At 46.3% G+C, this 19,448-nt stretch overlaps 1 protein-coding gene across 1 annotated transcript; it reads right to left on the reverse strand.

Annotated features, from left to right (window-relative positions):
• Positions 1 to 100: 100 nt before the first annotated feature.
• Taf8 (TATA-box binding protein associated factor 8) lies at positions 101 to 19,201 on the reverse strand. Its single transcript, XM_047557450.1, is given in 12 exon segments — positions 101 to 2,232; positions 2,503 to 2,642; positions 10,173 to 10,315; positions 12,051 to 12,146; positions 12,149 to 12,169; positions 12,172 to 12,196; positions 13,774 to 13,898; positions 15,096 to 15,158; positions 15,479 to 15,577; positions 17,346 to 17,466; positions 17,468 to 17,503; positions 18,281 to 19,201. Coding segments are annotated over 12 exon segments (927 nt in total). The 5' UTR covers positions 18,326 to 19,201; the 3' UTR covers positions 101 to 2,219.
• Positions 19,202 to 19,448: the final 247 nt, after the last annotated feature.

The raw sequence follows: 19,448 nt of genomic DNA on the forward strand, positions 1-19,448 counted from the left end.
CAGGGGCAGGCAGTACAACAGAAGGGGCCAAGCCTAGTTATCGGTAGGTAGCCTACATTTGCTGTAACTTCGGAGCACAAATCAAACTCAAAGCTTATAGTTCTGTTTATTTACAAACCTTTATTATGAATTTTTATTATGGGTCATTCATAAGTCACACTCTTAATTTATCTCTGTTTACTACATTCTCCCTCCAGGAGTCCCCAGTCATAAAAAATAGAAATCTATAAATACACATCGAGGATTATGCAGTTTCTACACAGCGACAGCAAGCGGGTTGCATTTAAGTTGCTCCCTTCCCAGCCTCTGAACCTCCCAAGGGCAGATGCGACCCCCTTTTCTAACACCCGCTCCCCTCCCCGCCTACCTTAGCACAATGGCGTTTAGCAGGTGGTTTGTGTGGATAGTAAGAAATGCTGACTAGGGCGAACTGCTCCAGAAGGCAGGGCGAAAAGCACGCTGGGATGTCACAGCCCGACCTTGGGATTGTATTTCGCTCACTAGGCCAATTGCCAAGGGCCATCACAGACTCTGGACAGGGGAGCGGGGTCTGCACGGAAGCTCAGCCTAACTGCTTTCAACTCAAACAGTTTCAGGTCACTAAAAACCTGACGAATTCCTATCTGGTCCAGAGTTGAGGACTCTCTTTGCTATCATCTCTTCGTCAGCTCCTGCCAAAGTGTCTTTCTCCTTCCAGGCAAAGGGACAGGCTCTAGAGAACATTGAGCCTAGAGGAACACAGAGTCTCCACCAAACTGTCAAGTGACTCAAGTTTCCAAATTCACCAAAGGAATACAGATTAAGAACGCTTGCCTAGTGTACTCCAGGCCTAGGTTCCATCCCAGACTATGAAAAGAATTAAAAAAAAAAAAAAAAAAGAAAGAAAGAAAAAAGGATTGTGGAAGCCGAGTGGCCATGGAAGTAAAGTTAAATATGGACCTCAAAACTAACTCAGTGAGCATTGTGCCCATATTGTGTTAACTTTCAGGCATCCCTGGCATTTTTCTTCCTTGAAAACTTGGTTTAAAAATCTCTTTCCTGGGCTGGGGATATAGCTCCGTTCATAGAGTGCTTGCCTGTCAAGCACAAGGCCCTGGGTTCAATCCTCAGCACCACAAAAAAAAAAAAAAAAAAAAAAATCTCTCCTTATAAGACCAGCCAAAGGATATCAACTTGCCTGGCATCTTCCTTAAAAACGTATTTTCTGCTTTGTAGGATACATCAAGGAGAAGTCCTCTCTCCCAGGGGCGGAGGGTGAACAGATTCAGCACCCTTAGGTCATGCCAGTCTCCCTGTCTCAGCCACCTCACTCAGCTTTGGAATACAAGATCAAGCCAGGCTCGAAATTCCACCCTGGCCCATTATATCCTTTTCCTATTGTTTAGACCCTATGGTTCCTTGATTAAGTCACAGCACAACATATTCAACACTCCAGGCTCTTGATGGGAAAACCTTTATCCCAGGAGGGGATAGGTTTTGGCAGTTTTCCAAGCACACATTCCACTGAGGGACGATAAACAGCATATCTCTCAGGCTGGCCCGGTTTTAGGGAGCTCTCTCAAATGCTGGCCAGAGAATCAGCACTGCCCTGATGTGTCGCTGTCGTGCACATTAACACATCTGCCCACAGTGCCTGACTTCTGCCAGCCCCACGTCAAAGCTGTGATGTGTGGTCCTTCTGCTTCCATCATTATGGGGAGGAGAGTTCAAAGTCATTTTCCATCAGCTCACAGAGCATGTGCAACCCAAGTGAGGAGGGAACTAAGAATGAGGTTCTGGGTTGAAAAATCGGTGCCATAATTGTTCATGAGTTAAAAAAAGGGACCCAGATATCCTGAAATTCGCACTGGGCAAGGAGCCTTCCTGGCAGTAAGCAAAGCAGCAAAGAACTTTTCCTGCCACCTTCCCTGTTCTTCCAGGTTGCAAAGGAATCAAATCCTGTGATGATAAATGAAGTGACCAGCTGCTGCCGCACCCTAGCAGGCATCAGTATGCCCCAGTGGATTAAGAAAGTCTCGTTATTATCATCGTCTTGTCCTCAACCAAACATCCGGTGAAGAGAGATAACCTTGGAGTAGGTCCGCTACTAAAATCATGCCCCATCACATCCTGCTGCTGCAGTCTGGCCCCAGGAGGCCACTCCCTCTCCTCCTCCAGAGGCTTCACTCGCTCAGAGGGTGGAATCCACACCTCTGTCCAAGCCAGGCTTCTTCCTCCGCTCACGAGAGGGACCTAGAAAGAAGAAGAAGCATGGAGCCTGCGTGGTGGGCCCTGCCTGCTCTCCTAAGGGCACCGGCACCAGGGTTGTGAGGGTCGGTCACCAGGCTGCAGGACACTCAGGCACTACGGAATGAGAAGTGCATGTGGGAGCCGAGTCAGGAGAGGCAAAGGGAAAATATTTCCTCTCACCAGAGTGGTGTTCAAACCCACTGGGAGCCTCCTTCCCGCCAAAAAGCAGAAAAGCTGGCTGGAGCAGACCCTGGACTCGGGTCTCGGACTCACTTCTTTCTGCGGATCTTGGGTTTCTTCACGGGTCGCAGGTAGGGGTTATCGATGATATTCTCCTCCCCATTCCGGCTGCCTGACAAGGAGGGGTTCTGCTGCAGGACAGAAGTGTTCTCCTTCTCAGCTCCAGAATCATCCTTTGAGCAAAAGCCGAAATAAAGCAAAACACCAACGGCATGAGGAAAGAGATTGTGCCCCTCACAAGAACTACCATTAGTGCCTCTTTCACTGGGAAACAAGAAGGCCTTGGCCGCCTTCTTTCCAATGTTCCTATCTCTGTCCCAGGTGCAATGAGGCACAGGTGGTGGCTGGCTCTGCCAGAAGACGAGACTGTCAGCTTTGACACAGTGGAGCACACAGCAGAGTCCTGAACCCCTTAAGAGGCGGGGGGCATCAGTTAGGAAGAATGGAGACCTGGGAGGGGCAGGGAGTTGCAGCTACAATTTCAATGCTTTAGGGAAGAAGCCCAACCCAGTGAGGAGACAAAGAAAAGGGAGGTCACCCTGGATGCCTTGCAGGCCTGAGAGACAGAAGCCAGAACAAATAGCATGCACATGGTATCTCCTAGGCCAGAACCAAAAGAAATCATAACAGATTTTTCCCCAAACTAATTTCTGGTATTTACAACATGGTACCAACAATTATATTCCAGCATAGTTGAAACTTCTCCAGTCCTGAGGGTTCCCAAGAAGAAGTTCAGAGCCTGCTGGTACCATCATGTGTACCTCATCAACAAGGCCCATCTGTGATCTGTGGTTCTTATTTTTTTCCTTTAACAAAAATGTTATTATTACTCTCTTTTTTTGTAGTACCAGGGATCAAACCCAGTGCCCCACACATGCTAGGCAAGGGTTCTACCACTGAGTTACATCCCCATCCGTTTTTATTTTTTTTATTTTGAGACAGCACCTGGCTAAGTTGCCTGTGAACTTACGATGTTCCTGTTTCTGCCTCTTGAGTATGAAGTAGAGTTTTATTGTTTACTTTTTGAGGAAAATTTGATTGTAGAGAAATGTTTATTTACTCCACATATATTCAGTATGATTCCAGTTAGATATTTTTTATATATATTTTTTAGTTGTCAACAAATCATTTATTTATTTATTTGCAGTGCTGAGGGTGGAACCCAGGGCCTCACACATGCCAGGCAAGTGCTCTATCACTGAGCTACAACCCCAGCCCCAAGTTAAATATTTTTAAAATCAGAATTGTGTACATATAAGAAAAAAGGTGATAAGCTGAAATTTTTAAAACTGTCCTGGGTATAGGTGATTGTTCTCCTTTCCTAATTTATCCTTTCCTCTGTTTTACATTTTAAAAAGTGAGCTGAGGCTGCAAGGGCAGAGGGGAAAAAAAAAATCACACCAAAGACTTGACCCAGAAGCTCAGGCATAGGGTCCAGAGCTGGTCGTGTGGTGCCCCCTGGTGACACACCAAGGGTTCCCTCGAGAGAAGAAATCACTGAAATTCCTGTCCTGCAATCGGAGGCAGAGGCCCTCACAGACCTCAACCAGGAGAGGCTGCCATCAAAACAGACAGCAGGGTAGAGAACAGTGACCAGATGGCACAAAATTAACAGCAGGTTCCCCACAAGGGACTGATGGCCTTGGGTGTGGACACCAGTCTCCAGCTTGCTGGGCCTGAAGAAATTGGATGGTGTCTAGGTTCTACTGTATATCCTTAACCATGGTATGTCCCCAAAGAGCCAGGTCCCCTGTAGGGTCCCTATGCTTGCCCTTTCCAATGTTCAATCAGGTGGGACCACAAGGCAATCTGGGGTCATTCTGGACTTTCTGAAGACCCTTTTCAAAGAGAGTGCCCCAAGACCAACCTAGTTCATGACAGACCAGGTGCCAGGCACAAGATCTGCCCATAGCCAGGTCTGTCATGGACATGCAGCTCCCGGCCTTCCTGAAATTCTTGATGGCTTGACTGAGTGGCATCTGTCCTCATCCTGTCATTTCTCTACCACCAACACCCTATTCCCAAAGTTACTGGAAGGTCACTTAAGAGTACCTTACATGTGTTCTGAGATAACACAGAAGATGACGCAGTCAGAAGTGCTGAAAAGCTACCCCTGGGACCCTACTGGAGAATAATGAAGGTCCCTCCTTTTGTCTCCTTAGGTCCCACAAAAGCAGGATGAACAGGCTCTGTCTTCCACACAGAGTTGGTGGAAATAATCACCTTCTTCTTGTCCCCTTTCAGGGACAGGCTGCCTCAAAATGAGGAAGGTAGGGCAGTAGATTTAAGTAAAGCATCCAACTGACCCAGAGAGTTTCTAAAAACACAGGAGAAGAAGGGTCTGTCGGGAGCTCCTCGAGCCTACAAAGGTCAGACGCAGGCAAAGGCCTGAGAGCTCTAAGGACCCCCACTCTGGGGTGACTGCTTCCAGTCCTCATGGCTGTCAATACCCCTTCCTGCCAACAACTCCAAGTCCATCTCCAGACCTCACCTTGCTCGTGACCTCCAGCTCCTACAGTCAACCGGCACCTGACGCCTGCACACAGAAGATGGTTAGCACTGCACACTCACCGTGCCTAAGTCTTCCCCTCGTCGGAACAGCTCTTGGCGTCCTCCACCCTTCCAAGTGTTCAAGTCACACTTGGTTGTTTTGTTCTCTGACATCCTCTATCCAGTGTGTTAGGAATCCTTGAGGTTCAGACTTCAGATCAGGCAGATCTTCCACACCTTGGCTGTGACCCCTAACACACTGCACCAGCTTCCGAAGGGCTCTCACCTCTCCGTCCACACCGTTCAGGGCCATCAGGGCAATCAGAGCGATGCTTTCAGAAGTTCAAAAACAGCTCTCCTTTCCTCTAGGCCCTCCCAGGACCCCCACCTCACCCAGCAGCTGACACCCTCCCCTTCCCTCTGCCACAGCCGCTGCTATTGCTCAGGCCACTGTTGTTGTTCTGCACTGGCCACTCCCTCTGCCGGGCACTTTTCTCCATCCATGGCTCACTCCCTCACCTCCTCCGAGCCTTTAACCAGACATGGCCTTCTCAGGGATCTACCTGAGCTGAAACCTACATCCTCACCCTGGATCTCCCCCTACTGTATTTTTTCCAAAGCACTTTCATCTTTAATATGCTACCTAATGACTTAATTATATATTATTTTAATCTTCCACTGCCAAACACAGGCTCCTAAAAGGCAGAAGTTTTGTCTGTTTTGTTCACTGCTTTTATCCCAAACAGCATGTACTAGGTGCAAAATAACATCTGCCGAGTGCACGACTGGTTCGAATTTTCATAAAAACGTTTAGCTATGTGGATTGACGGCACAAGGCAAACGAGTTCAAATATATGAGAGAAAAAACATCATGTGCTAATTAAAACAAACAGCTCCTTTATGTTCAAATACACGAACAAACCAGAACTAGGTTAAACAAAGTACTACCTATCAATAGTCCTAGACATGCACTGCCATCAATAGTTAAAAGAATAAAACACCAGTTATTTAATTTGCTTTAACAATGTCAGGAAATGCTACAGAAGAAAATCACCTAAATGTCCACAGTGGGCTCATTACGTCACTACGTCCGTAGAACAAAGTATGAGAATGAAGTAGCTCTTTACATACGATGTAGAATGGTCGCCAAGATACATGCAGTCACAAAGGGAACAAAGCAAGGGGAAGACCAGTTGGGATCTGCTCTTTGGGTTTAAAACAATTTAAAAGCCCAATGTCTCCAGAGGGAGACAGAGAGACTGGTGAGACAGATGCTTTGTGGGAGGGACAGGATGAGAGGAAGACTGCCACCATACATCTTTTTGTTCTGAATTTGAAACATATGATTATATTTCCTAATCCAACAAATAAGAACAAATGCCTATATATACACTCTTGCTAGACTCTTTGTCTCCAAGTCCTCTGTTTCACTTTGTACAGAGAGCATGGGGCTGTACAACCTAAAACCGCAGGGACAGCAGGACGCGTGCTGGAGCTGCCACGCACCAGGCATCTGATGTGCATTAGCTCACTTCAGCTCAGGCCCCAGTCCCCTTGAGGTTGGTGCTCTGATGTGCACTTGTAAAGACACAGACTCAGATATCAGGTAACAGGTAACAATTAAAGTCACACATCCTGCAAGGAGCACAGCCTGGATCTGAAGCCAGGACAGTCTGCCCCAGGGTCATGTCTTTCTCCTCTTTGCTGCCTACACTCCTAGCTCGGCTTCTTGGCATCCCAGGGTCCTCAGGCAGCCTCGTTCACTTACCACAGGAACCTCACCTCATGTGGCAACCTGTGGCAGGCAACACATCTGTGAGCCCTTCAACCACACTGTACTTACAAAGGTCTGGTGGTATTCGCTTCGTTTAGAAGACTCTTTCTCATAAGGTGAACCTCAACTTCAAACTATGACCCAATCATCACAGGTCAGCTCAAATGAACTGAGTTCAAAACAGAAGTATAAAATAACAAGTTCCACTGCTTCCAAGCCAAGGCTTCCGGCCTAATTCTGAAAGGGCTCAGTCAACATTGAAGGAGTGTAGATGTTCAAGCGAGGAGACCTTCGGCCAACACTAGTGACAGTGAGAGCACACCTCACTTGCAAACGAAGCCACTCCTGCCGTCTGATGCCTCCCAGCTTAGGAGTACAGGGAGGGGCCTCAGTCTCACTCTGACCACTAAGGCACCCAGCCAGGGTGATTTGAAAGGACAGCTGAACACAGCAGCCTGACAGAAGAACCCTGGGAGCCCTGAAGGCGTTGCTGCCTCCAACAGCTCTGGGATTCTGCTTGGCACTTTCTCCTCAAGATGCAGGAACAGGGCTGGGGTTGTGGCTCAGTGGTAGAGCACTTGCTGGCATGTTTGAGGCCCTGGGTTCAATTCTCAGCACCGCATATAAATAAATAAATAAGTAAATAAAATAAAGGTACATTGTCAAGTTATATATATATAAAAAGATGCAGGAACAGAGTAGGGTCTCATCGTTTTACCTGCCAAGAATGGCACATCCATAATCTGAAAAGAAAGTACAGCCAAAACAAGCTCTAACACATCTCTTCACCCAGCCCCATCTCTGCCCACACACACGATCCCCTAGCCCAGGCAGGGAACATCCATAAGGCAGCTAGTCCTCTGATGGGCACTAGAGCCTATCTCTCCTCAACCACCAAAGGACATTCCACTCTCCCTGCATCAGTGTCCCTCTCTGAGACCAGATCACTCCCGTCAGTTTACCAACAGGCCCTCTTCAGCAGTGCTAGGGATGGAACCCAGGGTCCACACTAGGCAAGCACTCTACCACTGACCTGCAGCCCCAGTCCTCTTTCTTTTTTTTTTTTCGCGGTGCTGGGGATTGAACCCAGGGCCTTGTGCTTGCAAGGCAAGCACTCTACCAACTGAGCTACATCCCCAGTCCCCTTTCTTCCATCTTAAAAAATAAAAACAAATTCCACAAAAATAGCTCTCTAAATCCCTTAATGCCACCCTCCTTTGGTCACCACTCCATCTCTCTCCTCCCCTTTACAGCCAAAGTCCTAGACACTGCCTGTGCTAGCGCTGTCCAACAGGACTTCCTGTGATGATAGAAATGCTCGATCTCTGTGCTGTCCAGTACAGCAGCCTCTAACCCCAGGTGGCTAGTGAGACTCAAGGTTTTTTTTTTTTGGTACCGAGGAATTGAACTCAGGGATGCTTTACCCACTGAGCTACATCCTCAGCCCTTGTTATTTTTATCTTAAAACAGGGTCTCATTAAGTTGTTTAAGGGCCTTGCTAAGTTGTTGAGGTTGGCCTTGAACTTGTGATCCTCCTCCTGTCTCAGCCTCCTGAGTCATTGTGATTACAGGCATGTGACACTGTACCTTGGCCAGGATTGGTTTTGTTTTATTAACTTTAATTAAAGAGCCACAGGTGGCTAGAGGCTACTGCAATGGACAGCACAAGTCTACATTCATTGACTCCAAGTTCTCTCCTGTTCTCTGGGAATTCTTCCAGGGCCGTACTCTCATTCTTACTGAAACTGCTCTTATCAGGGTCACATTCACATTGCCAAATTCAATGGTCAAATTTGCAGTCCTGTTACTGTAACTAACTGCAGCTCAGGATGCAGCTGATCTGTACTCTCTGAAACCTTCCCTTCCCTTGGCCTCCGGGACCTGTCCTCTCCTGCTTCTCCTCCCACCTCTCTGGCTCAGCCTTCTTAGTCTCCATGGCTGCTGCCTCCTAATATTGACCTCTAAGTAGTGGGGTAGCCCCACAGCCTGGTCAATGCACCTCTTCTTTTTTATGCATGGTGGGGACTGAACCCAGGACTTTGTGCATGTTAGGCGAGCACTCTGCCACCAAGCTACACCCAGCCCTTTTTATTTTTATTTTGGGTCTAAGTTGCTGAGGCTGTCCTCGAACTTGCAACCGTCCTGCGTCAGCCTCCCAAGTAGCTGGGATGAAGGTATGTGCCACTGTGTCCAACTCCTCTTCTTTTGAATCCTCGCTTGCTTCCTGGGAATGCTCATTACTGTCACAGCTTTGAGTACCCCTATGTGCTTACCGACTACCAGCTTTACACCTGAGCCCCAATTGTTCCTCAAACCCCAACATGGGGACCCAATTCTACCTGATGCCATCAGGTTCACATCTAATGAGCACCTCGAGCTTTACACATCTGCACCTAAGCACGGGTCTCCCTCACACCATGCCTCATTACTCTCCCCTATTGGCTGAAGACAACTCCCTATTTCTGTTGTTCAGGCAAAAATCTCACACCTACATCTTGTGTCTGCTCTACCAGCTGGCACTGCTCTGTAAAGAATCTAGAATGGACCAAATGACCTACGCGGTCGTGTCTCATTACTTTTGCTCCTACTACCATTCCTCGGCTTGCTGCCACGGCCTTCCAGCTGCTTTCTCTGCTCCGCCCCTCTGCGGTCCATCCTCAACACTCCAACTTGACCGATTTTGTTAACAAACCTCCATCAGATCTTGATCTTCCTCTGCTCATCTCCTCCCTGGCTCCCACTTACTGAGTAAAAGCAAAAATGTTTAATAAACCTTTAAAACCCTGAGGTTTGACTCCTCCACGAGCTCTCCAACCTCATCCACTACCACTCTCCCTCTTGTTCACTCCACTCTGGCATTCTTGCTGCTCAAGTCAACAGGCAGGCTTCCACCTGAGGACCTTTGCATATACCAGTCTTACTGGAAAGCTCTACCTGCAGAGAGGAGGAGACCTAGGTCTCTTTGGATCTTTACTCAAATATATAAAAAAAAAAAAAAAAAAAAAAATATTTTATTGGTTCTTTTTAGTAATGCACACGAGTCCATTCTGATAAAATTATACATGCATGAAATATATCTTATTCTAATTAGGGCCCCAGTCTCGTGCACGCACACAATGGTGGCATTCACTGTGGTGTATTAGATATCAAATTCTAATCTTGTACTCCCTCATCCTCATCTTCATTTCATATTTTTCCTTAGCTCCATATCATCTGTCTATATTGCTTCCTTCTAATTTCCCAGCACCTGGACCTGAGCCTGGCCTGGCAGGTGCTCACTTGGTATTTGTTGAGTGAATAAGTGAATCCCCAGGACGTGGATACATCTCCAAAGCTGGTCACACCAGGATCATCATGGGCCTATCCCAGGGTGACAGACAAGGGCTGGACAGGCCAGTTTTGGGGGGGAACTCTGAGGCAGGCAGAAGGCAGGACCCACCGTGCTGATATGGAGAGCGAGGTTCTCTGTGTCTGTCTGCTCATCCTGCTCCGAGGAGTCCGTCTCCTCCATTTGTTGCATCTCCAGCTCAGATGGAAGAAGAGCTGTCAGGTAGGGGATGGTGAAAGGTCTGGCAGCGATCACTGGGGAATTGCAAAAAAGCATGATTCCACTGACAGGAGTCCTTGTAGCCTCCCCAGAAACTTAGAGCAAAATGATGGGCACAACCACAGACAACACTGGCTCACGTGTTCCAAACACGTACAGAAGGGGCCAGGCGATGCCCTATGGCTTGACAGGTGCCATCTTTAATCCTTGCTCCCACTGTTACATAAGCACAATTATCACCTGCAATTGACAGATGTGGATCCTGAAGCACAGAGAGGTTGACTTTCTCAAGCACGTAGAAAACAGCAGAGTGGGGTCTCAACTCAGACAATTAAGACTTCAGAGACCATTTTTAGCAAGCGAAACTGAAATCAGACAGGACTGGGGCTACTAATAGAATCCCAGCAATGTACTGGCTTTGTGATCTTATACCCAAGGTCAGTTAACCCCTCTGCAGCTGTATTTCTACAGCAGGATACTGATCTTTTCAGCTGGAAGGACTTAAGAACTCCAGAGTTAGGTATGGCCACTGATCTAAAAGACACTTCTGGTAAGTGAGTTTCCATCCTTCTAAAAAGCAATGAGAATGAAAGACAGAAATTGATTTAAAAACAATAATAATTAGCCGGGTATGGTGGTACACATCTGTAATCCCAACTACTCAAGAGGCTGAGGTGGAGAACTGCTTAAGCCCAGGAGTTTGAGGGCAGCCTGGGCAACATAGTGAGATCCCACCTCAAAAAATAGGTAAATAGCCTGTAATCCCAGTGGCTCGGGAGGCTGAGGCAAGGAGGATCACAAGTTCCATGCCAGTCTCGGCAACTTAGCAGGGCCCTTAAGCGACTCAGTGAGACCCTGCCTCTAAATAAAATATAAAAAACGGCTGGGGCTCAGTGGTTAAATGCTCCTGGGTTCATCCCCAGTGCGAAATAAATAAATAAATAATTTAAAAATAAAAATTAAGTGTAAGTTTCTATGTATTCTATGGTAGAATGTGATTATCAGGAGACAATCAGGATCGATCAGGAGAAAATTACTTTTACTATGGATCAGAAGTAGATCAGGCAGCCATAAGGAGCTAGGATTGAATGTTACCTTGAATTATTTCATTTCTCTTCTTTATGAGTCTCTGGTTCCTACAAAAGGTGGTGAGATAATAGTTCTTAACTCACAGGCCCCCGAGATTGAATGAGATGATGAATGGGAAATCATCAGCAGGGTTTGGCACTAACTGTTAGCTGCTATTATTCCAGAGCCAGGCACGTAGTAGGCATTCAGTAGGGGCCTGCTGAATCAATGAATCATCCAAACCAATCTCCCTGTTTACTTTTGTATAAATTGAGGCCTCCTATGGAGATGAGGAACTTATTCAACATGGCCAAATAGTGCAAAGACTCAAAGTTAAACGAGATGGAACCTGTGGAAGGGTGCTGTGCAGGCAACTGCACCAGATGCTAGTGTTCCTTCTACTTCTTGGGCTGCCACGTCTCCCCTGTATCTCTGATTCCTCGGGCTTGGCCATCCTTTTGGTAACCTAAACTCAATGTACCTCGAGTAGATAATCCCACAAAGGCATTTCTGTTTTGAAGTTATCAGTTAGACACAGGATCTTAAGACTGGAGAAAAGGAGCCAGGAATCTGAAGAATAAGCTGCCATCCGAGAGAAAGACAAAAGCCTATTCATTTCTCCCCCACCATGCTGAGAGAAAAGAAAGATGGTGTGATTATCTCAAATGACAAGACAGGGTCCACACAGGAGGCAACTCTTACATGGGAACGTGCTGACGTCATCTTTGAAGAGACTCTGGGTCTCGCCTGTCTTGGCCATGAAACGGGTGAGTGCCCGCTCCACGTCGCGCCTCTGGACGCAGCCTTCTCCCGCAGGACCTGTAATCTGACACGGGCTTACGGTAGGTCTACAAGAGAACAGCAAAGACACCGGTGAGTCGAGGTGCCCTCTGCTCTCCACCGCAAGTCCTGGACTTGCTGCTGCTAGGTTCTTCTGCCCCCCAAAATGACCCGCTACCATTTACAGTAAAGATCTCCAGAGCACAGTGGAAGGGCAGAAAGAAGATGATGTAACCACACAAACATTTATTTTAATCCTAAAAATTAAGAAACATGCAAATATTTATAATAGAGTTGACCTTAGCTTTCATTCAGTGCCTGTGAAAGCCGGTCCCAAGTGTAAAAGACACATCTTGGAGGAAGAATGGGAGTCCCCAGGGGAGCTGTGGCAGGGACTTGTGGTTCCATCAGTGTGATATGACATCCTGCAGCATGTGAGTGGCTGCCCATGTGTATTTGCAGATTGTACCATGCTGCTTTCTTAAACCCACCCTCTCAAGATGGACAATGTCTCAAGAGATTCCCTCAAGAAACACAAACTGGAGACATTATCCTCTGCTGCAAACGAACAAGAAAATGACAGACGCCACTCCTAATTATGAGCTTGCAGGAGATCATGCTATGGAAAATAATTGAGATCTAATCTGAATAAGAAGTTAGCTGAAACATGGTAAAGGTGACATTTTATCAATAACATGAAAGTATGAACTCTTCGAGATACAGAGACAAATCTTTTACAGGAGGCAATCAGAAACATTTTCACTTGTCACTGTCAACTTAAGTGTGTGCCCTCTAAAGTTCCTAGAGCCATGCTTAGACATGAACTTCTCTCAAATCTTCCCCAAATGAGAATTATTTATTCAATCATTTATTCAGGTACTGGGGACTGAACTCAGGGAAGCTTTACCCCTGAGCTACATCCCTAGACTTGTTTTAATTTTTTGTTTTGAGGCAGGGTCTAAGTTGCTGAAGCTGACCTTGAACTTGCAATCCTCTTGCCTCAGCCTCCCAAATCACTGCGATTACTGGCATGCACCACCATACTCTGCAAGATTATCTATTAATGTGAACTATTTTAGTACAATGTTACATTATAATATTTATGAAAATAAACAAGCACATATTAGAATACATGTGTAATATTTTCACTATCAGGGACACACTATAAAAGAGTTAAAAAATGTCATGGGTTGAATTGTGTACTCATAGAAAACATTTTAGATATATTTAAGTCCTAACCCCTAGCACATGAGAATATGAATTTATTTAGAAACAATCCCAATCAATTTGATCCCCAGCACCATGAACAAATAAAAACAATCCCAAATTACCTATAATCTCACCAAAAATGACTAAGATATTTTGTGGAATATCCTTCCAGTTTATTTCTATATGGTTAAGTACTTTGGTATGTTTTGGTGGAACAGGCAATTTCAGGCTTCAATTTTTCAGTTATACTTTTGGAGGCAAATCTGAGAACATTTTTCTCACTTGTCATATTGCTTCTCAATGGGGAAAGATATTGTGAGTTCTGAACTGCTCTTTTACCAAAGATCTGAATTCCAGTCTGACAGACAGTAGCAGAATCCACTGCTCCTGGACACTGCTTTACAGTCACAGTCCCCAGTGTGGCGCCATCACTCACCGGAGTTTTGATGTAGGTGTGGGGATCAGGGAACTCAGGAAAATGGCTGGGGATGTGTGGCGGGTGGGGTCGGTTTTGCCCTGCAGTGAGAGCCTTGGGGGTCACTGGCTGATTGGTCACTGGAGCTGCAACAGAATCACAACTAGTTAGTCCTCTACTGAGGCCTGGTTTCTGCATATTATGGTCACTGTCCAAACTCCTTTTCTCACTGGACCACAATTTTCTAAACAACCAGCACTTTGTATTTCTATCAATAAAAGTCTTTTGACGGTTTAAGGACCTGAGAAGGTCACCCCCACTATTCAGGATTGCTAGATGAACCTGGTTGACATTTCCATCTACAACAATTTGCCCCCCAAAGCCTTTTAGGTAGATAGATTGGTGGCCGGAACCAAGGCAGGTACCTTAAAGAACATGCCGAAGAATTAAGATAGATGGGTTGCTAATTCTTTCTTCAGAGAATCTAGGGTGGCTGGAGGCACATAGCTCAGTGGTAGGGTATGTGCTTAACATGCAGGAAGCCCTAGGTTCAATCCCCAGCAAACATACACACACACACACACACACACATACAAATAAATTGGAGACCCCAAATAACACAGGCATACACTGAGCTGGAGAAAGTTAGTATGAGCTTAAGTGATTACTAAAGGAGATTGGAAAAGGCACCTTCCATTGCTACTCTGAGAGAGGAATTCTTTAAAAGATGCCAATGTGAAAAAGTGACTTTAAAGAAAAAAACTCCAGGGAATTCTTCCCAAGTCTTACAAACCCAAATTAGTTGCTCCCTATTTAGTTTATGGCACTCGGTTTTATCTAAGGCAGAGTCATCAAATTTTTTGTGTAAAGAGCCACACTGTAAATATTTTGTATTTTGCAGGCCATTGGGTCTGTCACAACTAAACTCTGCCATAACAGCACAAAAGCAATCACAGATAATAAATGTGGTTGAATAAAATTATAGGAATAAAACTTTATTTACAAAAACAGGCCACAGGCTGCATTGGCCATGGTTTACCAATCCTTTAATCTAAGGAAGAACAATAACATTCAGGTTTTTCAAGCAACATCATTTGCTCTTCTGGAGCTAAAGCACAAGAACTATATAGCACTAGATCAGAGATCGTTTTCCTGAAACCACCTGACTAAACTTCACATCCTAATCCTATAAACCAAGAAATAGGTTGGAGGTAGCCCTAAAGATTAGAAAGGAGCCTGCAACAAGGAAATAGCTACCAATCTGATCCCTGACCTAGTCAACTAATTCATTCCACAAGCATTAACTGAGCACTTACTGAGTATTTCAATTCAAAGTCACTTACGGGCAGTGATGACCATCCTCTGAGACCGTTTTGCATAAGCAGGGAGAGTGTCCACATTGAAACCTAAGAGACAAGAAAACACATCACTTTCCATCATCTGAACTTTGAATGGAAAGGGGAGTAATAGTGTGGAAAAACTACTTTAACTCCCACTCAACCACTGTACTATCCTTCAAAAGAAGCTCCAATGGAATCCCCCAACAGGTTCTCCTAGACCGGTTCATAGAAATCCTCTATATAACTCTCTCATGGTAAAGTACATCAGGAGAACCCTGAGGGAATCCAAGAACACTCAGCTGACATGGCCGATTCCTAAGGCCTCACCCTCTCTCATGACCTCCACTCAGGTGCATGGAAGAATTTGACACTGGGGGCATACTTACCCATCTCAACCAGAGTGACCACAATATCTGACAGCGTAGGCTGGGTCCTGGCTGTGTGCTCACAGTAAGACTTGGCACTCCTCCCAATTTCTGAAATGTCTATGAGGGGGATCAAAGGCATGAGGTCTTATTTTCAGTTCCTCAAAAAGTTAAATTTAGAATCACCATGAGAAGCAGCAATTCCACTTGTAGATCTATACCCAAATGAACTGAAAGCAGGGACTCAGAGATACTTACATACCCATGTTTGTAGCAGCATTATTCACAACAGTCAAATGGTGGAAACAAATTAGTGTCCACTGACAAAATAATGGGTAAATTTGTGGTTCATACACAGAATGGAATATTATTCAACCTTCAAAAGGAATTAAACTTACACATGTTCAAGATGGATGAATTCTGAAGACATGCTAAGTGAAATAATTCAGACACAAAAAGAAATACTTTAAGATTCCACATATATGAGATGCCTAGAAAAAGCAAATCTACACATAGAAAAAGTGTATTAGAAGAAAGGAAAAATGGGGTGTTATTGTTTATGGGTAGAGTTTCTGTTTGAAATGCTAAAAACTTCAGGAAATGGATAAGTGTTGATGGTTGAACACTATGATGAATTTAATTAATACCAAGGAATTACACACTTAAAAATGGTTAAAACAAGTCAGACATAGTGGTATATGCCTATAATCCCAGCTACCTAGGAAGCTGAGATACATTCAAGGCCAGCCTCAGCCACTTAGTAAGACCATGTCTCAAAATAAAAGGGCTGCAGTGGTACAGTGCTCTTAGGTTTAATCCCTGGGAACACACACACACATACACATAAAGAGAGAAACACACACACATGTGTGTGTGTGTATACATATATATATATACAGAGAGAGAGAGAGAGAGAGAGAGAGAGAGAGAGAGAGAGGGAGGGAGGGAGGGAAAGAGAGAGAGAGAGAAAGAGAAATAGCAGTAAGAGAACAATCAAGAGCTTTCAATCAGGGCTGGGGATATAGCTCAGTTTGTTGAGTGCTTGCCTCGCGAGCACAAGGCCCTGGGTTCAAATCCCCAGTACCGGGGAAAAAAAAAAAAAAAAAAAAAAAAAAAGCAAAGCTTACAATCTTCTTTTCTCAGAACATTAAAAACATACATATATATATATATATATATATATATATGTATATAAAATCACTTATACCCACAACTCCATGAGGTGCAATTTATTACTCAATTTCACAAATGAGGAAACTGAGGTTTGGTAGGTTTAGTGATTTGCACCCAGGTCTATCTGATTCTAAAGTCTGTAAGTCACTTCACCATACCCATTTTCGTGGGGGTTTCAGCCACGTCCAGTGTGGATCGGGGAAGGGATAAAGCCAGAGGATGATGCTGGCTATAAATCAAATACCTATAAACTTATCTAGTCAATAAACACACAAGAGCCAATGCTCTTTTCAAATGGGAGGGGGCGTGATGGATCAGGCCATACCAGATCTGGCCTCTAACAAGATGGAGTAGACCACCTCTCCTTTATTTTATAGTCACACAGGTAAAAGGGGCCAAGACTGGGAAGGGCTTCTTCTGTGATGAACAGGATGGGGTGGAGTTAGGGGAGCTCAAGGAAACTAGAATATCCCCTGAAGGTAAACCACTTCCACACAGGGCCACCTACTCCTGCATGGTCTGGAACAGTTTCATGGCTGCCAGTTCCTGGGAGTCAGGCCTCTGTGTCTCATGGCTCAACCACGTCTGATTCTGCAAGATATGGATGGCTCCCCACACATTTTTTCTTAAATCCTCTCTATAGCTCTTGTAATGTAGGGCACAGAACTGATGGTGGGGCTGTCTACAAGACAGCCTAGTGTTTCCTGGTACTCACAGCTTTGCAGCATCTCTGTTAATGTTTCCACAGATGCTTTTTCAGCACTCTCAAACCCTGCCTCTGTGAGCAAGGAGCTCACAACCACTTGTAGGGTTCTCCTCCGGGCCAGATGATAGTTTATCCGCAGGGTTAGTGGACTGTTTACTTCCTGATCTCTGTGAATCAGCAGCCCAGAGAGAGAAAGAGAGACAACTTTCAATCGCAGAACAAGGATGCAATCACATAGTTCACACATCGTCAATGGCAAGTCAAAGTTCTTTTGCTAAATACTTAGCAATGATTAATATTTAGAATTATAAATCTTGACAACTAAGCAATCTTTTAGTGCCCAGGGTACTCTAAATACAGAGATAACCTTTCTTCCGACCTATAACGTTCCAATAGGATAAAAAGTTGGTTTTTCTTTTCACTTTCTGCTTTAAGAGATTATCAGAAAATATAGCTGAAAAAATATGCGTGATGAGATTAAACTAATAAATCTGTTTCCAAAAAAGAAGTTATCTCTCTCTTGTTCCATATCTACACTACTCATTAGCAAGAAAAATTAAACAATTAGCACATAAACCTGAAGACAGCAGGGCAAAGGATAACCGCACGGAAATGCAGAGAAGCTAAATATTTTGAAACGGAATCCCTCCCAACTTTGGACAGCCAATAAGAAGGTGAAGATGGCCTCTTCGGACCAATTAGAAGGTGTTCCGGGTTCCCACCCACCCAACAGGAAACGAGCCAATCAAGACGCAGGTCCACCAACTTAGGAGGCCGTCGCCAAGTCCCAAGGAGGGGGGGAGACATTCGGCCTGAAACACCCTCCTCCACCCAGAGCTCCTGGTGGGGCTGGATTTCTGGTTATGAGCGTGTTGCTCAGCCCAGGGCAACGTTACAGAATGCCCAAACTCTCTGGACTTCGGCCCCGCGCCCCCTACCCTTACCGTTCCGGAGCTGCCGGCCCCGGCTGCGGCCGCCGTGTCGGCCATCTTGCTCTGGCGTCCTGTGCGCGAGCGCGGGGCGGGATGGGACTTGTAGTCGCGGGGCGGGGAGTCGGTGAGGGGCGGGGCGACGCGCGCCCCCCAGGTTTTCAGAAGTCCTGTCGGGGTGGGGGCAGGGGTGGGGGAACCTCGATGACCCTCGGCTTACGTGACTTTTGTGAGAAAATTATTCTAGGGACCTTCGGTGGGCTAAGGAATAGGCCAGGAAAACGCACTCTGGGTTTTACTGATTAAAAATGAATTATTTAATGTGATCGTTTCTCACGAAGAGCATAATCCTGGAAGGACCCTTGGAAGTCGTCTGAATCCGCAAAGATTTCCAAACTTATCTGATTAGCAACACTTGGTTGGGCCAGCCCCGTCCCGGTGTCTTCACCCTGGGAGAAGGTTTTGTTCTTAACAAGCTCCCCAGGTGGTTCTCCTGAGCCGGTAATTCCAGCCTCATGAATTTGCGGTGATGGCCTCGCGGCCGCCAAGGCCCACTTTAAAGCCGAGCCTAAGGAGCACCTAGTCCGGGTCTTCCGCTACATCTCGCTGCGTTCTCGCTCTCAATTCATCCGCTAGCGTGTGCGGGGCGAGCAGAGAGTCTTGTCCCCTTCCCGCCTCGCTTCCAGGGCGTTGGGTCCACGCGTCCGCGTGTGGTTTTCTCACTCGCCCTTTAGCCCCTCTGCACTGGGGGATCTTCGGGAGGGACCTCGAAGCACCTTATTCGTCCCGCAGGGGAGAATGAGATCACGTCCCGTCACGGTGCTTGGCGTGTAGTCAGAGTTTAGAAATCACGCCTGCTGTTGTTGTTTACTTCCTGTGCAGCGCGTGCCGCAGTTGGAACGCCGAGGGGGCAGAGCCTGGAACCTGCCCCCGCCCCCGGCTGCCCACACCTGAGCCGCGGCGGGCCCCGCCCCCTTAACGGGCACGTGGGGCGGGGTCTGCAGGTCGCGGGTGGCGGGGCGGGGGGCGGCGCCAGGGGTGTCTGGGACCGAGTCTCGGCGGAGCCGAGCACCCAGCCCCTTTGTCTCCCCCGCCCCTTCTTCCCCACTTCCTGCCCAGCTTTAAACTCGGGATCTGCGGCGCTGCGAGAACTTTGTAAACACGCCGCTCCTGCGGGGGTGGA

The sequence above is a fragment of the Sciurus carolinensis genome, chromosome 7 (assembly GCF_902686445.1).
Source record: "Sciurus carolinensis chromosome 7, mSciCar1.2, whole genome shotgun sequence".
NCBI classification, from domain to species: domain Eukaryota; kingdom Metazoa; phylum Chordata; class Mammalia; order Rodentia; family Sciuridae; genus Sciurus; species Sciurus carolinensis.